We start from the raw sequence: 19184 nt of genomic DNA on the forward strand, positions 1-19184 counted from the left end.
AATAAAATCATAGTATCTTTAAGTTTTTACATAGTCAATTGGGTATCAGATAGATGTGGGTTGAGTGAGTAGTTATGGCGGGCTAGGTACTCGTAAATGGAATTGAGATACAATCGATGATGTGTCTTTAGGGAGTCAAATATTTCAAAGTTTTGTTGGAAATTTTGTTGATTTGATTGCCAGCTTTTATTTTTGTACAAACCATGTATTTTTAAGTTCAAAAGCTTTGGTGTTAATTTAATTTTTAATTTTTTTTTCTTAAAACGTTACTATAATGGACAGTTAACCTTATTTGTCGTAGTGAAGAAATCATAGAAAATTGGAGTAGTCGCTATTTTTTATGTAATTATTATTTATGTTTTATTGAACATTTTCGTTTATATTTCAAAGTATAGAAACGTCCAAATAATATTAGAAATGAAATCATATAAAACATTGTAGCATAATTGATCCAAGTTGGAAAATCACAATTGTACACAATTGCCTGAACAGCCCAGAGTAGCCCAACTGTGAATTGTGTCTTAAAAAAAAAAAGAAATCATTTAAAACTTAATTAATTTTGCTTTTATAAATTATAATAGTACATTTATTGTGTATTTACCAATTGTAGTAGAGTCAAATATTTCTTCCACCACAGATATTTTCGTATTGTTGGTCCAAATGCACTCAGACCGTAATATGTGTACATGACGACGTGAACAAAAGAATTTATTAAAGTTGGAAAGAATGCTGTAAATATAAAATTAACTTAAACGAGAAATTTGGGTTTAAATAATAGATAATAATGGAACAGGCAGTGGCGTACCCAAACCAAATTAGGGGATGAGTCGCCTTTGGCTTACGTAGCTATATAAATGAAACTGTTGTTAAATTTTATTATAAATAATTAAACGATTTACAAAAATATTGTCAAAAAAATATTTTCTTATAATAATATGACTATAATAATATATATTATAATTAAAAAAACTAAATTGCTTTCGATTTTCATTGTCACATATACCACAGAGCCAAGAAAGCATATAGTATATTCTTGATCAGCTTGAAGAGTATCAGAATTTGTTAATAAACAAATTTGTTCGATTCCTAGTACTTACAGTCTCAAAAAAATTATTTATGAATAATTAAATACAAGAATTATTTCCAAGACCACTGATGATGGGTATTTGGTAATAATTGAAACAGCTGTATGGTCAGCCAAAAATTTAATTGATCAAAATAATATGAAAATAATTTTTGTTGTTGTAGCTCACTACTGTTCGAAACTTCTCTATTAAAAATCACAATTTCTATTAAAGTATAATTAAAAATATGAAAATAAAAAAAAATATAAAAAATAATATGAAAACATAATATAAGAAATAACATAAAAATAACATAAAAAATAATATGAAAATAATATACAAAAAACAATAGAAAGTAACATAAAAATAATATAAAAACACTATAAAAATATATAAATAATATAAAAATAATTCAAAAAATAAAGATAAAAATAATAAAATAAAATATTTCTAAAAATAATATAAAAAGAATATAAAAACAGTATAAAAACAATGTGAAAATAATATGAAAGTAATATAAAAATAATACATTATTACTTATATATTATAGTATTATATATTATATAAAAGTAGTAGAAAAATAATATAAAAATTTATAAAAATAAAAAAATTATAAAAATATTAAAGTAATGGAAAAATAATTCAGAAATAATAGAAAAAAAATGTATATGAATAATACAAAAATAATATTAAAATATAAAAATGATTGAAAAAAAGTTTACTTGAACCGGTTGGCACCCATTTAATTGCTATCCACCATAAAGGAAACATAGTGCTGTGATGATATATATGCAGGAAACTTAGTTGTTCATACTTTTTCCGTAATATGAAAAAGATAGTGTCGGCAAACTCAAGTAATTTGGAGAAGTAAAACCACCAAACAGCTGTAGCAATCTGAAATTTAGAAAATTGGAATATTTCAGATAATCTATATGACTTCCAAACCTTCATTTCATATTTGCTGTATAACAATTTGCAGGGTTCACAAAAGTAATTATATTTTAAATGCCAAGTTGAGAGAAATATTTCCTTGAATATATGAGCATTAAGAGCAGCCATTGAAATATTATAGACTATAAGTATGGTTTTCAGTTCCAAAGGTTTGTGACTAAAAATATTACAAAAAAATAATAATGAATATGTGGAGTTCCTTAGTTTCTTTCTGCTTTCTGTACTCACTTTTTAAGCCATTTAGGCATATAAAATACTAACAACAAGTACAAAGCCACCAAAGTAATCATATTCCAAAATGAATCCACCAAAAGCCAATGTTTAGTTCGTTTATCTGCTAAATGTTCGTAGGGAAAATGCGTCAAAAATATCGTAAAATTTACCATTTTTGGTATTTTTATAACTTTATTATAGTCAAAATATTATTTATATTGGCAAAAAAAAAATTAATTTAAAAAAATTGAAAATTATTTGTTGGCTTGTTATGACTTTAACTTTTTCGAATGAATTAAACTGCATTTCAAAAAGTGACATCGTTTTATCTGAAAGCCCTGAAGAAATGTGTCTTTGAGAGTCGTTCGAGTGTTAAGTTAAATTTAAGTAAATTTATTTACAATTCACAAAAATAAATAAATTATAAAAGTAGACAAAATAGCACAAAATAATTTGATCTTCAAATTATATAAGAAAAATATTTTGACGAAGCAGTGAACCAGAACTTTGACATAAATTTCGGACAATTTGACATATACAAAGTACTTATAGGTCAAGTACAAATTATTTAACCTGTAATTTGACTTTTATGTCTTTTTGACTTATTTATAGCTGAAATAATTGTCTATTTAATGTATTAGCAAAAGTTTCGTAAACCTGAAATAATTAATAATTATTGAAATTAAATAATAATTTACTTAATATTGTTGAAACATGAAAGTTTTTTTTTTAATGTAACCCAATATATTGAGAAAAAAGTTTGGTATAACATATAGTTTAGACTGCAAATTGAAAAAGTTTTAAAGTACATATCCACTTAAAATATTATATATGTCTTAATTTATTGCCATTATGACTATTAGTTGACAAGTTATAAGAGTTTTTGTAAAGTTCAGGCTTGGTTGTAAGTCACACATAGATTTATTGGTCTCTAGCGGCACTAGGTAGAGTCTCTAAATCTCTAAGTAGATTTTGTAGTACACATTTTAAAAAATTTAGAGGTGTTTGATGCAACATTCCTTTGACAAAACCATCAAAAATTTTTTAAAGTGTTTTCAATAGCATGATTTTAGCCCCTTGAGAAGTAGTTCCAGTACAAATGAATTCTGCCAACAGATCGAATCAAGTTTTTGTCAACAAACCTGTAGTATTTGTGGATTATGTACTGTTTTTTGAGAGATAAAAATATTCTTGTAAAATAATAAGTTCGGTTTAAACGTATGTTACACTCCGTCATCAGACAGACAGTATTGATGTTCTGGATGTGTAAATTAAGCCGCTCTTGCATTTTGGGCTGCTACTCAGAAAAATATCAGAAAAATCTAAAGAATTGTTTTGAACAATTATAGATTGAAAGTTGGAAAAGGTAGCTAACATCAAAAAAATATTAAATAAATATGTCAAATAAACATTTTATATTAATCTTTCTTCATTATAAAGCAAGTGACAAAGTGGGTACTACAGGCGATCAAGAGCAGTAACGCTGATGATTTCAAGTACTGTTCTGATTTACTTAAGCTTGGAAAGCTAACTTAAGCTTGGGTGACCCGCGGTTGTATGGTAAAATATTTTTTCGAAGAGATTTCTTATATCATTTCGAAATAAAGAAAAGATAAGAAAAAAAAGAAAAGGAAAGAAAAGAAAGGAAAGGAAAAGAAAAAAAAAGAAAAGAAAAGAAAAGAAAAGAAAAGAAAGGAAAAGAAAAGGAAAGAAAATAAAAGAAAAGAAAAGAGAAGAGAAGAAAAGAAAAGAAAAGAAAAGGAGATAATAGAAAAAAAAATAAATCGAAAAAATTTTAAAGAAAATTTGATATTAAGTCGTAGAAAACTTAGATATAGACTCTATTTAATTGTAGATAACGTAATTTTTTAATTTAACTAGAAACTTAGATAATATGTTGTCTATTAATTCCACATTTTTCTCTATAGATGCGATATACTATACTTTATAGTTCTGCGCCAAGTTTGTACTGGTGCGCCAGGCCTTCTAGAGCTTTGAGGGTTCAATCTGAGTGCTGTTCTTGCAGCATGGATTGTAGGTCTTCGAAGTGTGTGGCCAATCTGAACTGAAACGGTTTCTTGTTTTGTACGGCTTCACAAATCTTTGTTTCTAATTCTCTCATGCTATCTTAGACAAAGTATTCTGCGCACTTATTTATGTTGGTCTGTATTTTTGACCCAATGCGGTTGGAAGCTTTTCATCTTTCACATCCATAGAAGAGCATAGCTTTTATATTTGATTCGGAGTTTCGTTTCACGAAATTGGCAGACCTACTCTATTTGAAATCTCCATTATACATTTCTAAGAAATGGTTTGAGGAAAATTAAAGTCACACAATGGCTTTTGATGTATTCCATCTACCGAAAATTGAATAGGGTTATTAACACTTGAACCTTTAGCATTTGGAATCTTTCATTATGAATTTCAAAAGGCGTGATTTTAGTGGAGTTTTAGTGTCACACAGAAATTTGTTATATTCCATTTACGAAAAGTAAAGCTAAACTTTTTCATCAACCTGCTAACTTTTTCCATTTATTAATGTATTCCATATATTTCTATATTAAATTTAATCAATCTTAATATTTGTGTACATAAAAAGGATTTATATTTTCCTCTGATTGTTTTATATTTTTTTAGTTTTTTTTAATAAATCTTAACTCGAATACAAGTGATGAAGTAAAGTCAGTCTCTCTGTTTGTAGTTTTATTTATTGTTTGATTTTTTAATGCTTTTCTCAAGGCATGGAAAGTTAACATCTGAATAGAATATTTTAACAGTGCCTTATTTCTTCTCAGTTCTTTTTTTTATGATATTGCACTTAAAACAACCACGTAAACGATTTTTATGGTTCTAAGCAAAATTGAATTGCAACGAAGCATTGCAATACGAGTAGTCCTGGAGGATGAACGACGGCACTACTTCGATTACGGCATGTAAAAAAATTCAGAAGCAATAATGTTTTAAAGAAAATTTCATTGATGTACAGGCATTTTCTGGATGTGGCTGTCTTTTATGGTCTTATATGGATGACTTTACTGGTGGAAGAAAAAAGGATTTAAAAGGATTGAATTTAATAAATATTAAACTCAAGTATCGACAATAGATATTTTGTAATTTTCTTTTATAAATTTAATGGACCATAAATTTATTTAGTTAGGAAATATTTCTAGTAAACTTCTAATGCAGACATAACTACAAAATATAGTTTTTGTTTTAACTGACTTTCTACAAAAAATCAATAAATTTTTAATATTTGAGCAAGTCAAATGTATAAGAGCAACGTACATTTATAAAAAAGGAATAAATGCGTTATTCCGCACTACGTTGTTATGGTGTTTCATTAGCTGTTTAGTGCTAAGAAGTATTGAATTAATTTTTGTTATGTTCGGTCCGTTGTTCATTAATTTCACTTTCTCTTATATTTTCCTTTACAGTTTTTGTTATTAAAATTTAAAAAGCGCATTACTTGAGAAAAATCCTAATAACAATTAATTAAGTTTAAATTAATGAATTAATGAAGTATTAAATAAAATAAAATAAAAATTGAAAAAATTGATCAATCTTTTAAATTCTCACTAATTTGTTGAAGCTATTTAAAATTTAAAAAAAAAAAAAATTTATCACCCCAGCAACATCTATCAAGTCCAAACATACGTTTTAACCGTCCTTCTTGTTTTATTGTTTTACATTTCCGGAAACCTTAAAATTTTAAAAGATCATCCTAAGAAAGATATTCAAATTCCAAAGTAGGTCAGAAACTCTGATCATCATCAAGCGAATCAAGTTTAAAGCATACAACTCAGTTTTTTCCAACATTAGGCGTACTCCCAAAAGGATGCAATTCGATTGCTGAGTGGGTAATTTAAAATTACACCTAAATTGACATTATGAGCTCTGGAAGTCTGATCACCAAGCCTGACTATTAAATACGAAGTAATATATTGTTGTAGTATATGGGAAAAGAAAGAGTTTGTATATCAGAAAGATAAAGGATATATGTCGTTTTTCGTCGACTAATTAGTGACATTTTCGAACACTGCTTTTAGTAATTCTGAATTGCACACTCTTAAATCAATTGCAATATATATTTTATAGGAAAGATATGCTAGGCTTTAAAGTATACTTCTATAAAATCATCTGAATAACTTATTATCAGAATTCAAGGGAGTTCTTATTAAAGTAGACCATCAGTGGTCAGTGGTCACAGCCACTATTGAGTAAAAGTGTTTTAGACACTAACTCGTGTTTGATCAAGCAAAGAAGAAGAAGAAGAATGAGAATAAGAAGAAGAATGAGAATAAGAATAAGATGAACAAGAAGAGAAAGAATAAAAAAAAGAACACTGATTATGAATATTATGTTAGTTAAAAAAATATAAAAGATTGAGAAAAATTGGTCTAAATTATTTAAAAAAATTTATATCCATTTTAACAATTCTTTATCTCTTCAACAATCTCTTCATCTTCAAGCAATGGAGGAATGATTTATTGGAACCCAAAATTCTTTCATATTTTAAAAAAAGGAGGTTTCACAATACGTTAGAGTGCTAGTGTAAGTAAAATGAGACACAAAAGAAGGAGTAAGATTACTAGCTTTAGCTCATTTATAAATACGTTCCATATATTTTATATAAACATATATATTCATATACATATAGATAGATATAAATTTATAGATGAAAAGTGAAACAATTAATAAAAAGAAATTGGCTATACTTACTTAAAGCATTTTTAATAAATTTCTTTTAGCTCAATAATATACTTTTACACACTTCCTTGCCACAAAATAATAAACTAAGAGAATTTGCTTTCTTTATTTACACAGGACGTAGCAACAGCTGTGTCACTTGTGGGATAATAAATAGAATCATCAATGCTTCAATAAAATATAATAAAAATATATGAACATACAGGGAGTTTTATGTAAGCATGCCTTAAACTGAGGAAAATTTAAGAAAGAGAAAAAAACATATAAAAGGAATCACCTTTCAATATTTGTCAAGATACCGGGTATTAAGCAGAACTCTGGCAAAAAAAAAAAGAATTTGAAACTAAATTATTTGAAAAAATGATATTTTATTTAATAAAATTTTAAAATATGACATTAAAATATTTTGTTATGTAGGTCTGCATAGAAGTAAACTGTTATTACATTAAAAAAAATAATATAAATATTATTGACATTACCTTGGACTTCATGCGATCGATGGGTACTTCATTCACGACTTGAGTTTTTGTATATCACCATGGTACCATGAACATGGCACGATTTTTTTTCTTTGTCTACAGTGTAGCCTTAGTTGCCAAGAACCCCACCCCAACACTGGCGAGCATACCGGGCTAGCCACCGTGCCATAAGCGGCTTCTGAGGGCGTTAATTCTAACAACAGGTGGACACAACAATTTAAAGGATAATAAGGTGTTCAATATTAGAAGGCTTCACGACTTCATTCGGAGCACCTAAACAAGATGCGTATAACGTTAACATTATCGTATTATCATTAAACTGTTACTGAGTTCTTTTTGTGCTCAACTTTTTAGTAAAAGATGGGAAGACTCAACGAAATGCAGACTGAGTCTGTATGCAATTTGGCCACTTTCCACTAAAAGAAAATCAATTCTCTCACTGAGATGTACTTAGACATATCAGTCTTATGGTAAGTTTGCTTATAAGTCATTGCATATTAAGAAAACATCTCCCCTTCAATCATACCTGTGACAGCTATGGGAAAGATGATGAAAGTTCTTTTCTTCTGCATTTTCTTTGCTTAATAATTTAGTGGTTCCTTTCTTATGGTAAGTTTGCTTATAAGTCATTGCATGTTAGGAAACCATCTCCCCTTCAATCATACCTGTGACAGCTATGGGAAAGACGATAAAAAATCTTCTTATTTGTTTTGGCTTTGCTTAATAGCTTAGGGGCCCACTTCTTTGAGAATATTTATCAACTTCAAGACCTCCAACTAAACAGCATTCTAAGCATCGTTAAAGATGCTTTTAAATCTTGAGTTTTTTCATTATACCGAAAGACTTTGCTCCAATAGGTTTAAGTGGAATCTCTTTGGATCGCAGGTATAACCTAACCTAAACTAAGCTCTTGATATACAAAAATATTAGTAAAATATAAAAGTACCAAAAATTTTACAGCAAAGACATTTATCTTAAAAACAAAATTTTTTCAAATTAATTAATTTACTTTGATTAAAGAATTATAAAAATCAATGCAGGTGTAAGGTTCTCCACTGAATCATTTTTGATATGTTGGGACTAATGGTCTTTATTGAATATGTGATATACAGTACCTCGGTAAATATTGAAAATGTGCTACTCCCCACACACACGTTTTTTTTAGTTTAAGACTAAACACTCTATATAATAAAAAATTCACATATATATAAGTAAAGAAATCCCATAAACTCAAGCCAAATTCTATTTGACTTTAATTATTGGTTAATAGAGAAATTTTTATAATATACAAATTAATGATATAATTAAATCTAAACTGGTATCCGTATAAGCTACTACATTTATTCTATTAAATTAAATTAGTTTAGATAATATACTTTGATAATTTAATTACATGTTGAAACCTTAATCCATACCAAGTAATTACCTGTTCACAAATATTTTGCATACGTTATCTTGATACTGAAAATCGTTTAAAATTTGATTAAATCCAAACAGTTCTACGTATAATAACGTATTACTTATCAGTAAAAGACAAGTATAATGTGATTGTTTGTAATGTGACAATGGATTTCGTATATACAGAGGTATCTGTAAGGTACATTTCAGTAATTATTTGATTGATAATATCCTTGCTTAATAAGAGAAGCACAGTGGGCGTTCTCTGTTCGTTAGACCGTCCATATATTAGTAAATGGAGTACAAAGTCAGAATATATAGGTAACTCAATATAATATAGATTAACAGTTGTTGATTGTATTTATGCTTACGTACGTTATGGGTAAATATACTTACGTTGGGTATGTACTTTTCATATATCCAGCACTGTTTAGTCTAACATTGAAAATGACCAAAGCCTAAAGCCATAAAAACAATCAACAATCGAACGTTGTCAAATGGAATTAGTTTGCTTTGGTTGGGATTTTGAGGATTTTCTTACTTTAATGCTATAGCATTTCCGTCTGTATTTATCGCTGCAGATATTTAACTTCGATGTACAACGAACTCATATGTCAAAATGTATCTTATCACAAATGTGCCGGTAAAATTTATTTATTTGTGGCATGGAAAATATTTAGTTTAAGAGAAAGTTTTAACTTTCTCTTAACTCCGAAAATAAAAGCTGTTAATAGCATTGAAAAAGAGAGAGAGCTTTAAGCACATTGTGAAGAGAGAGCTATGAAAAAGATTTTGTTTTAAAACATATAAGAAATGATTAAAGAAATAAATTGTTTGAATGTTAATAATGATGAGAGAAATAAAATATTTATTTATATTATATTATTAATTAAAAATTAATTTAATCAATATTTTGAATAGAAAGTCCGCTCATATTGAAAAAATTTCCAAAACCAATTATTTTATAATTTATAATCTAGCGAAATTTTGAACTTACCATACAGCTGTTTTAAATACCGCCAAATCATCATCAGTGGACCTTAGAAACATCTATTGGTTTAGTTGTGCGTGCATAATTTTGGGACTACAAAAACCGAAAAGGTGTCTAGAAGCGAACGCTGTAAAATTAGTGTGCATGATTTTAATGAAACTTCATATGGAGGTTTAGTTTTCATGGCCGGCAGTAGGATGCACAGTATCGGCGGTAGGCAAACTTCTATATCCTTATCAGTCTTTCACATATAATATGTTCAAGTCGGATGCCGAGTATTACCGGAAAGGGATATTCCAGATTCTCTTCAGACTTCAATATTTTCAAGCTGGAGATGAAGATTCGAATGGTGACCATGAACGAGCAGGACGTTAGAAACGGCCAAATTTGGTCTACTGGCTTTGATATGTGGATGTGGGATTTTTCAGTCTTCACAGAAAAAGATAAAAATCGTGTTAGGAAGAATCAAAAAGCTATAGCAAAGATCGAAAAGAATAACATATAAATACTGTCATGCAAAGGAAAAATGGTAAATTAGTGTCAAAACTAAGCACGATGACGAACACTGTGGTAAAAAGAAACCTAAGTTATCAGCAATGGCCAAATTGACCAGTTTTGCGCAAAAGTCACATGCCACGGATTTGGGAAGATTCCATAAAGAGTAAATTCTGAAGAAGAGGTGTATATGGATATAATTCCAATTTGATTACCAATGTATTCACAGGTAGCCAATGTAGCTAATATTGACAAAGTCAAATCTGACGAAAGAATTGCTGAAGAAAGACTTGCTGGTTATACTTAGGTTGAACGGTAAAGGCGTATGTTTACATTGAAGAACTGGTTTTAGAGTAGGTAGTTTGCAGAAAGGTGTCAAGGTTGTTTGATATGGCAATAAGAAGTCCTTAAATTTCCTGACGGTTACGATCAAAATGTTTGAGGGACAACAGCTCGATTTTATCGATATGCACTCTATCTGCAGTTTTGGAAGAAGCATTTATAGTGACACTTATCGAAGAAATTTTAATGTTTATGTTAACGTTTATATTAGACATAGTGAATGGCGCATAGTACCGCTAGGGTTTTTCTTCATATACAAAGTATTCATGTCTAGAATATAATGTTTCATATTTTTATACAATTACGAAACTGTAGACACTTATGCCTATGGTAAAACAAAATATAGTAGTGTCTACTGCAGTGCACAACTTGTATTTTTAAAGTGAGGTCTGATGTCAAAACAAATAGAACGGGTGGAAAAGACACTATAAAATAATCATTCAATATGACGATGTTAGACCAAAGTAGATGTTAAAAATTATTTGATAGATTAAAACTTGAAAATACCACGACATCTGTTGTTTTCGTCAGTTGCTGAATAATGTGCTGAACGAGCACTTATATGAGTATTTTACTGAAGTTGAAAAATGGGTATTGGATTTGATTGATCTTAAAGTTATAGAATTTTTTTGGCATGGATTACGTATCTTGCCTGAAAGATGGAAAGTAATAGTGTCTGATAAGCCGTTTTTTTTTTATCCTAATAAGTTCTTTTATTCTAACAACTTATGGTGGGACGTTGGGTCCCCGCACCGTCCAACAAGTGACCCAATTGAAGTGAAGTATTAGCCGAAGTCGATCGGATGTCGTTATTGAGTTAAAGCTGAAGTGGCTTCCGTTCGCATAAGTACAATTCTTGTTAATGCAAGCAGTTCATTTAGCTTCAGTTTGCCTGCCAAGACATCACCAACCCAATGGTGTCCCAAAACAGTCTTCCTCCTAGTTACCAGTGCTGGACATTGGCACAATATAGGTATGCATCGCTGTCACCTTTCCTTCTAGACATAGTCTACAAGTGTCTTCCTCAGCAAGAGTTATTTGAGGTTCTTACAAACAATATGAGTTTATTTTCATATAAATGGTTTAAAACTCACACACCCACACGCACTCCGAAGACACAACCAGCTTATCTGCAAAGCTAAGCTGCTCTGCTATAAGCAACTTATTTGCCCTCTACTCACCTACGCCTTCCCCATTTGGTCTGCAATCTCTTCCGCCCAAATGGAAAGAATTCGCTTGTTTGAGCGGAAACTTCTTCGGGATTGCACCAACTATAAGCGTAAGCATTTCTCCATCTCTGTCCTTTACGACAATGCCAAGATGACTTGCATTGACGAGTACTTTTGACACTCGCTCGTAGGTACCTCACCCGGCTCCACGACCTCCTCCCTGACGTCTATATTCCTATATAACCCTTCCTGAAGATCTTGTTCTAGCCTTGCGCTTTGAACCACCCCAATACCTGTCCCACTATCTCTATGACTGGGACCGTAACCTCCACTCCATTCTCCTATATAACCGTGGCTTTCGTGACCCCAGTCACAAAGTTTACCGCTAACCTCGTCCCCGCTCATCTATTCTATGGAGAATAGAGATGGAATAATCCATATACTCGCAGTGTTTTGATTTTAATTCTTGTTTTTGTTGATCTCATATCTTTACTTTGTATATTTAGTAAGTATCGTGCTTAAGTATTACGACTTATTTCAGCACAATTTTAATTTACATATATACTTTACCAGTAAATTCACATACAGTTACAAAAGCAAAAAAGGATGTAGGAGAAGATTACCTGACTTAGTTATTTTTAACCAGTTTAATTACGAGGAATTTGTTTTACTCAAATAACAATTTAATTTGAATTAAAAAAAATCAAATATATAACACATAACCTTTTCTAATTGAGTTTTCATCCTTAATAGAAAAGGATTCATATGACGGCATATGCACGAACATAACCATGAAAAATATCTGGTAACACATATAAAAACCAGTGGACCGCATCCTTAAAATACACACATAACCACGAAATTATTTATGTGCACATACACGCACACTTGGATTGGATGGTAAGGCAACCCAATCCTAGTGCTAGCGTGACTAACCACAAGGATTTGCTTATCAACATCGGGTTTAACAAAAGACAGCTACAGCAGGCGTTGTCATAAGACAAAGCGGCATGTGATGAGCAAGTTAAATGAATTTCTGCCAAGTCGTCTGTCACAGAACTCCTCACTTTGTGTAGCTCCGTAGCTCTGCGGTACACACAACTACACTCGTACTTGTTTGAAAGGATAATTTTTTATTTTCCTATTTGTGTGTATTTCTATTAATTATAGACTATAAAGTATATTGAAGTAGTCGCAGTTAAAGTTTGGTCTCTGCTGATGTCACCACAAAATGGTGTGGTAACAGAGCATGTGTCAAGGTGTGTACGGCTTTAGTGGTCAGATATTTTGGGATTTTGGTTAAATTGTGCATAAAAGTATTTTAAATGAAAATGTAAATGTTATAGAAAGTCAAGCCATTTTTAAGTACAGTACGAGTAAAAATTAAAATTCAAAAGTAATTTATTTACAAAATTTCTTTAAAAATATTATAAACTACTTTATATTCGTATCCTATAAAGACACGAGTAAAAGTTTAAGGTGGAAATAAATTTTGTAAAAGTTTTTGCAAGTACTTATACAAACTCTTGGTGTAGTAATTAAGTGACCATTCCAGTCAACTTTAGTGTTTCAGTTGCAAATGAGCACAGCTGGATATAATTTCTTTGCGCTATTACCATGACTTGGCCAAAAAATTATTATCCAAGTCTAAGTGCCATGTCTATGCAAGTTTACTGATGACATATGTTCACGCTGCCCCATAATTTTTTATTCTTTCTTTATTATTATTATTTTTTCTCTCGAAGTTTTAGGAGTAGGACCTTTTGTTTTTCTAATTTAAATATAAATTATGAAATAATATGATATTTTGCCATACATGGTATTTCATATACTTATGTATATGGAATTATATTTAATTTGCGTGACTTGCTTTAATTGCTTTAATACGCTAACATAATTCGTTTTGAAAGGCTAATATAATTTCCAAAATTTTTTTATGTTTACATTTTTTGGAGTGAATAAGTATTAGGTTAAGTCAGGTGAAGTATAGGGCGGCATGAGTCCTCTCCAATTAGCTGAAAAGCCTTTTTGATTTCACAATTCCATGTAATGGTGGGTAGGAGAATGAAGAATGCTGGAACCAGCCAAAGTTGTTGATAAATGCGAGAATCTGGCCATCACTAATATGAGTGGGGTACCCAATAACTGAAGCCTGGTTCTAGACAAGTATAGACATAACACAGACACCTGCTGGCATTAGTATAACTTTATAAATTAAATGTAGATAATGTGTAATGTGTAATATACATTATATCGGGAGTATGACGCTAAATTTTTAAAGTAAATTATATCGGGAGTATGACGCTAAATATTTAAAGTAAATTAAATGTTTTTTTTTTTGATTGGTTTAATAATGTTTTGATATTATTAAATTTATTGCTATAGGGATAGATCTCAACCATATAGTACCTAAACTTCTGTTATTTAGTGAAATAGTGTAATACTTAGATAAAAAATTGCTAGCTACACTGTTAATGTTATTAATATTGTCATACTTAGTGTCATACACTAAGTATGGGAATAAGTAAAGGGAATAATTGATATTAAATTATCGTCAATATTTTTATTAAGTAAACACTCACTATCAGCCCACAGTAGTTTTATAAACTCTGCCATATCACCATCTATATACTTAAAATGAAAGGAAAATTATTCTCTTAACTTCAATTGATATTGTGAGCCGTGGTAATTAAAATCTAGACCGATTCATTATAATACTGTACAAAAAATTGCTATTGATTAACATCTGCAACGTTCCGATAGAGTAAAACTAATGTAAAACAAAGTTGACTATTTTGCAAAAATCGATTATTACTCAATATAATCGTTTTGAACTCAAGACAGATAATTTTTTATATATGTTTATGCAAATGATCAATATTTTTTATACGCCGTAAAATATTAGCTACAAAATTCAACTCAAATAATTCAAAAATTGACTTATAACAAGACTTAACTGGATATAAAATTTCAGGTGTTTTTGACAGATGTAAAAAGTCTTCGGCCGCGACCAATAGACACTTCCAGTCGATCCGATAGGTGGGTGTCTGTAGCTAATTATTATTAGGAATTTTAATTCATTTGTATAATTAAAAAATTTAATTACATTAATAAGTAATATCGAGTGACTTAATATCATTAATCACCTAGTCTAATGACGAGTACCAAGTACCTTTATATCATTAGTCACCTAACCTAATGACCAGTACGGAGTACCTTTATATCATTATTCACCTATCCTAATGATAGAGAAAGGTTAAAAATCTAATTTATTTTTTTAGTCAATGTACAAAACTTGCAATTTATTCACAATATCCAGTTCCATTTTGAAATACCTTTTAAAGTAATTTTCATATCTTATTGATGTTTAAATTTGAATTTCACACTCTCAGCATGGAATAAAAGAAGCTGTTAAGTTGAATGGCTCCAGGATAATTTACTCCTTTCTCTTGCATATATAGTACTCGTATGGTGTGCACATGGATTTAAAGAAACGATTTGGCACTTAAATTTGATTTATGTATCGAGAATTGAGGAATTCTTTTTTCTATAGAATTTCAATTTGATTTCAGTTAAAATAAATGTGATATAGGATTTTTCTCTAAAATAACTTCAGTTCTTTGGCGTAACGTAAATTTTATGTGTGTGTAAATAAGGCTTTTAATATTTATAATGGAAATACCTTTGAATGTCATTTGTCAAACTTTCAGTCAAAATAAACAATTAAATTTTCCACACAGCAGGCAGTGAACCCAAAATAACTTATGCTTAACCACAAACCAATTGTTCAAATGCCAGCAGGCAGCATCACAAGTCACAAAAGTTTCAAACTCAAGACATAAGTAACATTTCCATTAGATATTTTAAATTTGTATGCGAAGATATTTTAAATTTTTGGGAATAATTTTGAAAGATAATATTCATAACAAATAATTTTACATTAGTAGGCAGGGACCACGCAATGAAAAGTTGCTTTAAAAACCGTTGAAAAGAAGGTGGCATGTGCCAGTATTGAACTTCTCATATACAATATAAGGGAAAGTCTGTAAAAGTTTATATTATTTAAAGTAACAGACTGTTCCAGCCGACCCGGTTGGATATATATATATAAGGTTGGAAATACTGAAAACGTTTATTATATATATATATATATGGATATAGAAGTTATCATTTTATATCCTGATTAAATCGATGAAAAAGTTATGAAGATTAGAATAAAAATCGAAATGCTCTAAAAGAATGCTCTATGGATCCGGTTATTATATGTGCTTAAACAGAGAACTAGATATTTTCAAAGATATTTTCAAAGAGCTTAGATAAGCTCAGTACGAATTTTTCCAGTACGCAGTACTTATCGTTGGGGCGAACGATAAGGTATCCATTTTCTAGAGAAAATAGCTTTTTATCAAATCTTTTAACTTGAGAGAGTTGAATCAAAGATAGTGTTGGAGATACAACGCAGAAATCTGCACGAATGATTTTCACCAAGTTTTTTAACCATAGGAACTTAAATGAAATATAAAATTAGGGAGAAATCTGTATATCCGATTTTCCGACAACGATTTTCAACAAGTCTTCTAACTATAACGAGTCAAACAAAGTTTTGTTTTTGGAGACGAAAGACATACCTATCTCCATTCTAGAGACAAAAAGTTTTAACTCCTACAGAAGGTATATAAATCATAAAAAGTACAATAAAGAATAGCATTAGGCAGATGATAAAATATTTGCACTCCAGAGACAGAAATCCAAACTTATTTAACTTGATTATTTGCCGTGAAGGCTCAGCACTACGGTGCTCTTAACACACGTACCGATATATTGCGACGATAACCGCACCATTGGAACTTGAAGGAATTCCAATACCAATTGAAACTACCTCTTTGGACATAATTTCCTCTTTGGTGAGGAGCGAGATCTATCTAAACACCTTTGCTGGTCTTTGGGTCACAGCACCCGGTGGAAAAATGTAACATCGAATAAAAGTAAATGAATACAGTAATTCTACCCGCGTATATTTGGATTTTAACCACAGACACCACGACATTCCCTTTAAGGAGCTAACCATATTAGTGAGGACTGACGACGTTGTGGGCTCTGACCCCCGAGGTACTAGTTCTACACCTCCAGTTGCATGTCGTTAAACAAATCGGTCATTTCTACCAGTAACACTTCAAACAGTATCAAGATGGTGCTCTTAGACATATAGGCATGCTAACAAACAGATAGACAAATAGACGACATGTAAATAATTCTCCATATCGTATTGCGTCGATTGTATCGGACTGATTTATACTTCAGTTCTTTAGTTTGTAAAGACTTGGGATTAAATTGTGTCCATTTTGATGTGATGTGGTTTTTTCATGTGAGAGTTTTGTCAAAATTTTAATTAATCTATTTTGAAATGTATTTGTTCTGCTTCAATGATAACCTTCAATGTAGTATAAATGTTTGTAGTCAAGTTAAATGTTATGTGGCTTTATCAGTATTCATCTTAATATCTCAAGTTGACAGAAAATTGTGAAAGTTATTGTAAATTGAGTTATCTTGGAAGTCTTGCAAATGTAGCAATATTGCTGAGGTTGACATTCTTAGAATTCGACAGATTTTATTGACATTTTCAGTCTTGTGTTCCATGTCAAATTGCATGATGAAGTGAATTGCATTTTGAGTATATTGGTACTCCACAAAGAATAAATGTTGCTTGAATTGTCACATGTTTTAATGAGAAATATTAAAATTATATGCGAAAATGTACTTAAGTTACTAAGAGTAATGAAGCAAAAATGAAGAAATTTCGAGAGAGTTCGAGTGCCGTGTTTGCAAGAATTGTGCAATGTGCATCTCATCTTAACAGATAAAATGCAGATTATCGTATTGACAAGAACCAAAGTCAGACAAGAGTAGAGTCTCTGCAAGACTTATTAGACAATTATTTCGGTTCAGTAGTAAATTTACGTGTCATAAAGATGTATTAAATCAATGACGAAAGTTTTATTGATTGATTGTTTAATAATTTAATAATTAAAAGTTGTTTTATAAAAGTCATTTGAATTTATTAATTAATGGGTTTGACTATCAAATTCTCATAAATATCTTATTGTCATACTCGTATAGTTTATGATGTACTTTTAGCCTATACTATTATCCTTGTTCAGGTAAGTTAACTTAAAAGTAAAGCACGTGTCATTTTTTTATATGAAATTTAAGTGCTTTTATGGGTATTAGTAGCACTATTTCTGATCTTTACTAAAAATATTATTGAACAACTATTTTGTTAAACATCTATTTAATAATATTAAAATGTTTCGGAAGGACTTCATTAGTTTTATTGATAAACAATACACTATTATGAAATTTTATAGCAATAGTTTTATGGATAACCGATTAACTACAATACTTAAGAGCTGGAACAATAAACTTATAACTTAATATTTCCAAACCTGAAATACATCTTATACAATATTAAAGCATATTTCATACTAAAATTCGGAGATTGGTCAATCCGGTGTAACTTTATTGTTTTCTTTATTTGTCATAAAATTTTGCTGAAAAAGGTACCGACAGGAAAAACATGGACATTAAGTAGGCATACGATATATTGTGACTATTAATCAAGGCATTAAAAGCAGCAGTGAAAGCGCCTTGAATAGCACAAAGGACTACGCAGGCATAAAGCATATTAATAACAACCCATTAAAATATGTTTTATGGCAAGTGAACAAATAAAAACAAAGGACTTGAAATGTTTTACTACTTGTTGAGCTAAAATGCTGGATGATTTACTAAAAGAAATCCAACTTATTGAAATGTTAGGGAATACATTAAGACTGAAAAGTTTTCGGAAATTCTCATTTAAAATTCGCGCGCTGTATATTTTTCGATATTTTAAGTTTATGTAGTTTGGCAGCACTGTCCTTAATTACTATGCCAAAAATGAGCTCGATCTGTCAGACAGTTCGTTTACGGCAGCTGTTGAAACCAGTTCACCTCAGTAGTGCGTTGCGAAATGTCTTCGACGGTCGTACGACCGTCCTGGAAGGCTTTGTACCACTCATAAACTTGAGTTTTCGATAAAACTGATTCCCCATAAGCCTTTTGTAGCATTCGCAACGATTCTGCACACGAAATTTCGTTCGAAACACAAAATTTGATGCAAACTCTTTGTTCAATATTTTTTTCCATTGTTTTTTTCGCAACGCCCTACTGAGGTGAACTGGTTTCAACAGCTGCCGTAAACGAACTGTCTGACAGATCGCGCTCATTTTTGGCATAGTAATTAAGGACAGTGCTGCCAAACTACATAAACTTAAAATATCGGAAAATATACAGCGCGCGAATTTTAAATGAGAATTTCCGAAAGCTTTTCGGTCAC

The 19184-nt window shown here is 30.3% G+C and overlaps 1 protein-coding gene across 1 annotated transcript; it reads right to left on the reverse strand.

Annotated features, from left to right (window-relative positions):
* Positions 1 to 349: 349 nt before the first annotated feature.
* LOC119670216 (elongation of very long chain fatty acids protein 4-like) lies at positions 350 to 2430 on the reverse strand. Its single transcript, XM_038080390.1, has 5 exons — positions 2244 to 2430; positions 2010 to 2172; positions 1787 to 1958; positions 602 to 729; positions 350 to 520 (listed from the first exon to the last, which is right to left on the reverse strand). The coding sequence occupies exons 1-5, from the start codon at positions 2399 to 2401 to the stop codon at positions 350 to 352; spliced, it is 792 nt and encodes a 263-aa protein (XP_037936318.1). The 5' UTR covers positions 2402 to 2430.
* Positions 2431 to 19184: the final 16754 nt, after the last annotated feature.

Source organism: Teleopsis dalmanni, chromosome 1, assembly GCF_002237135.1.
Source record: "Teleopsis dalmanni isolate 2A chromosome 1, ASM223713v2, whole genome shotgun sequence".
Classification (NCBI taxonomy): Eukaryota; Metazoa; Arthropoda; class Insecta; order Diptera; family Diopsidae; genus Teleopsis; species Teleopsis dalmanni.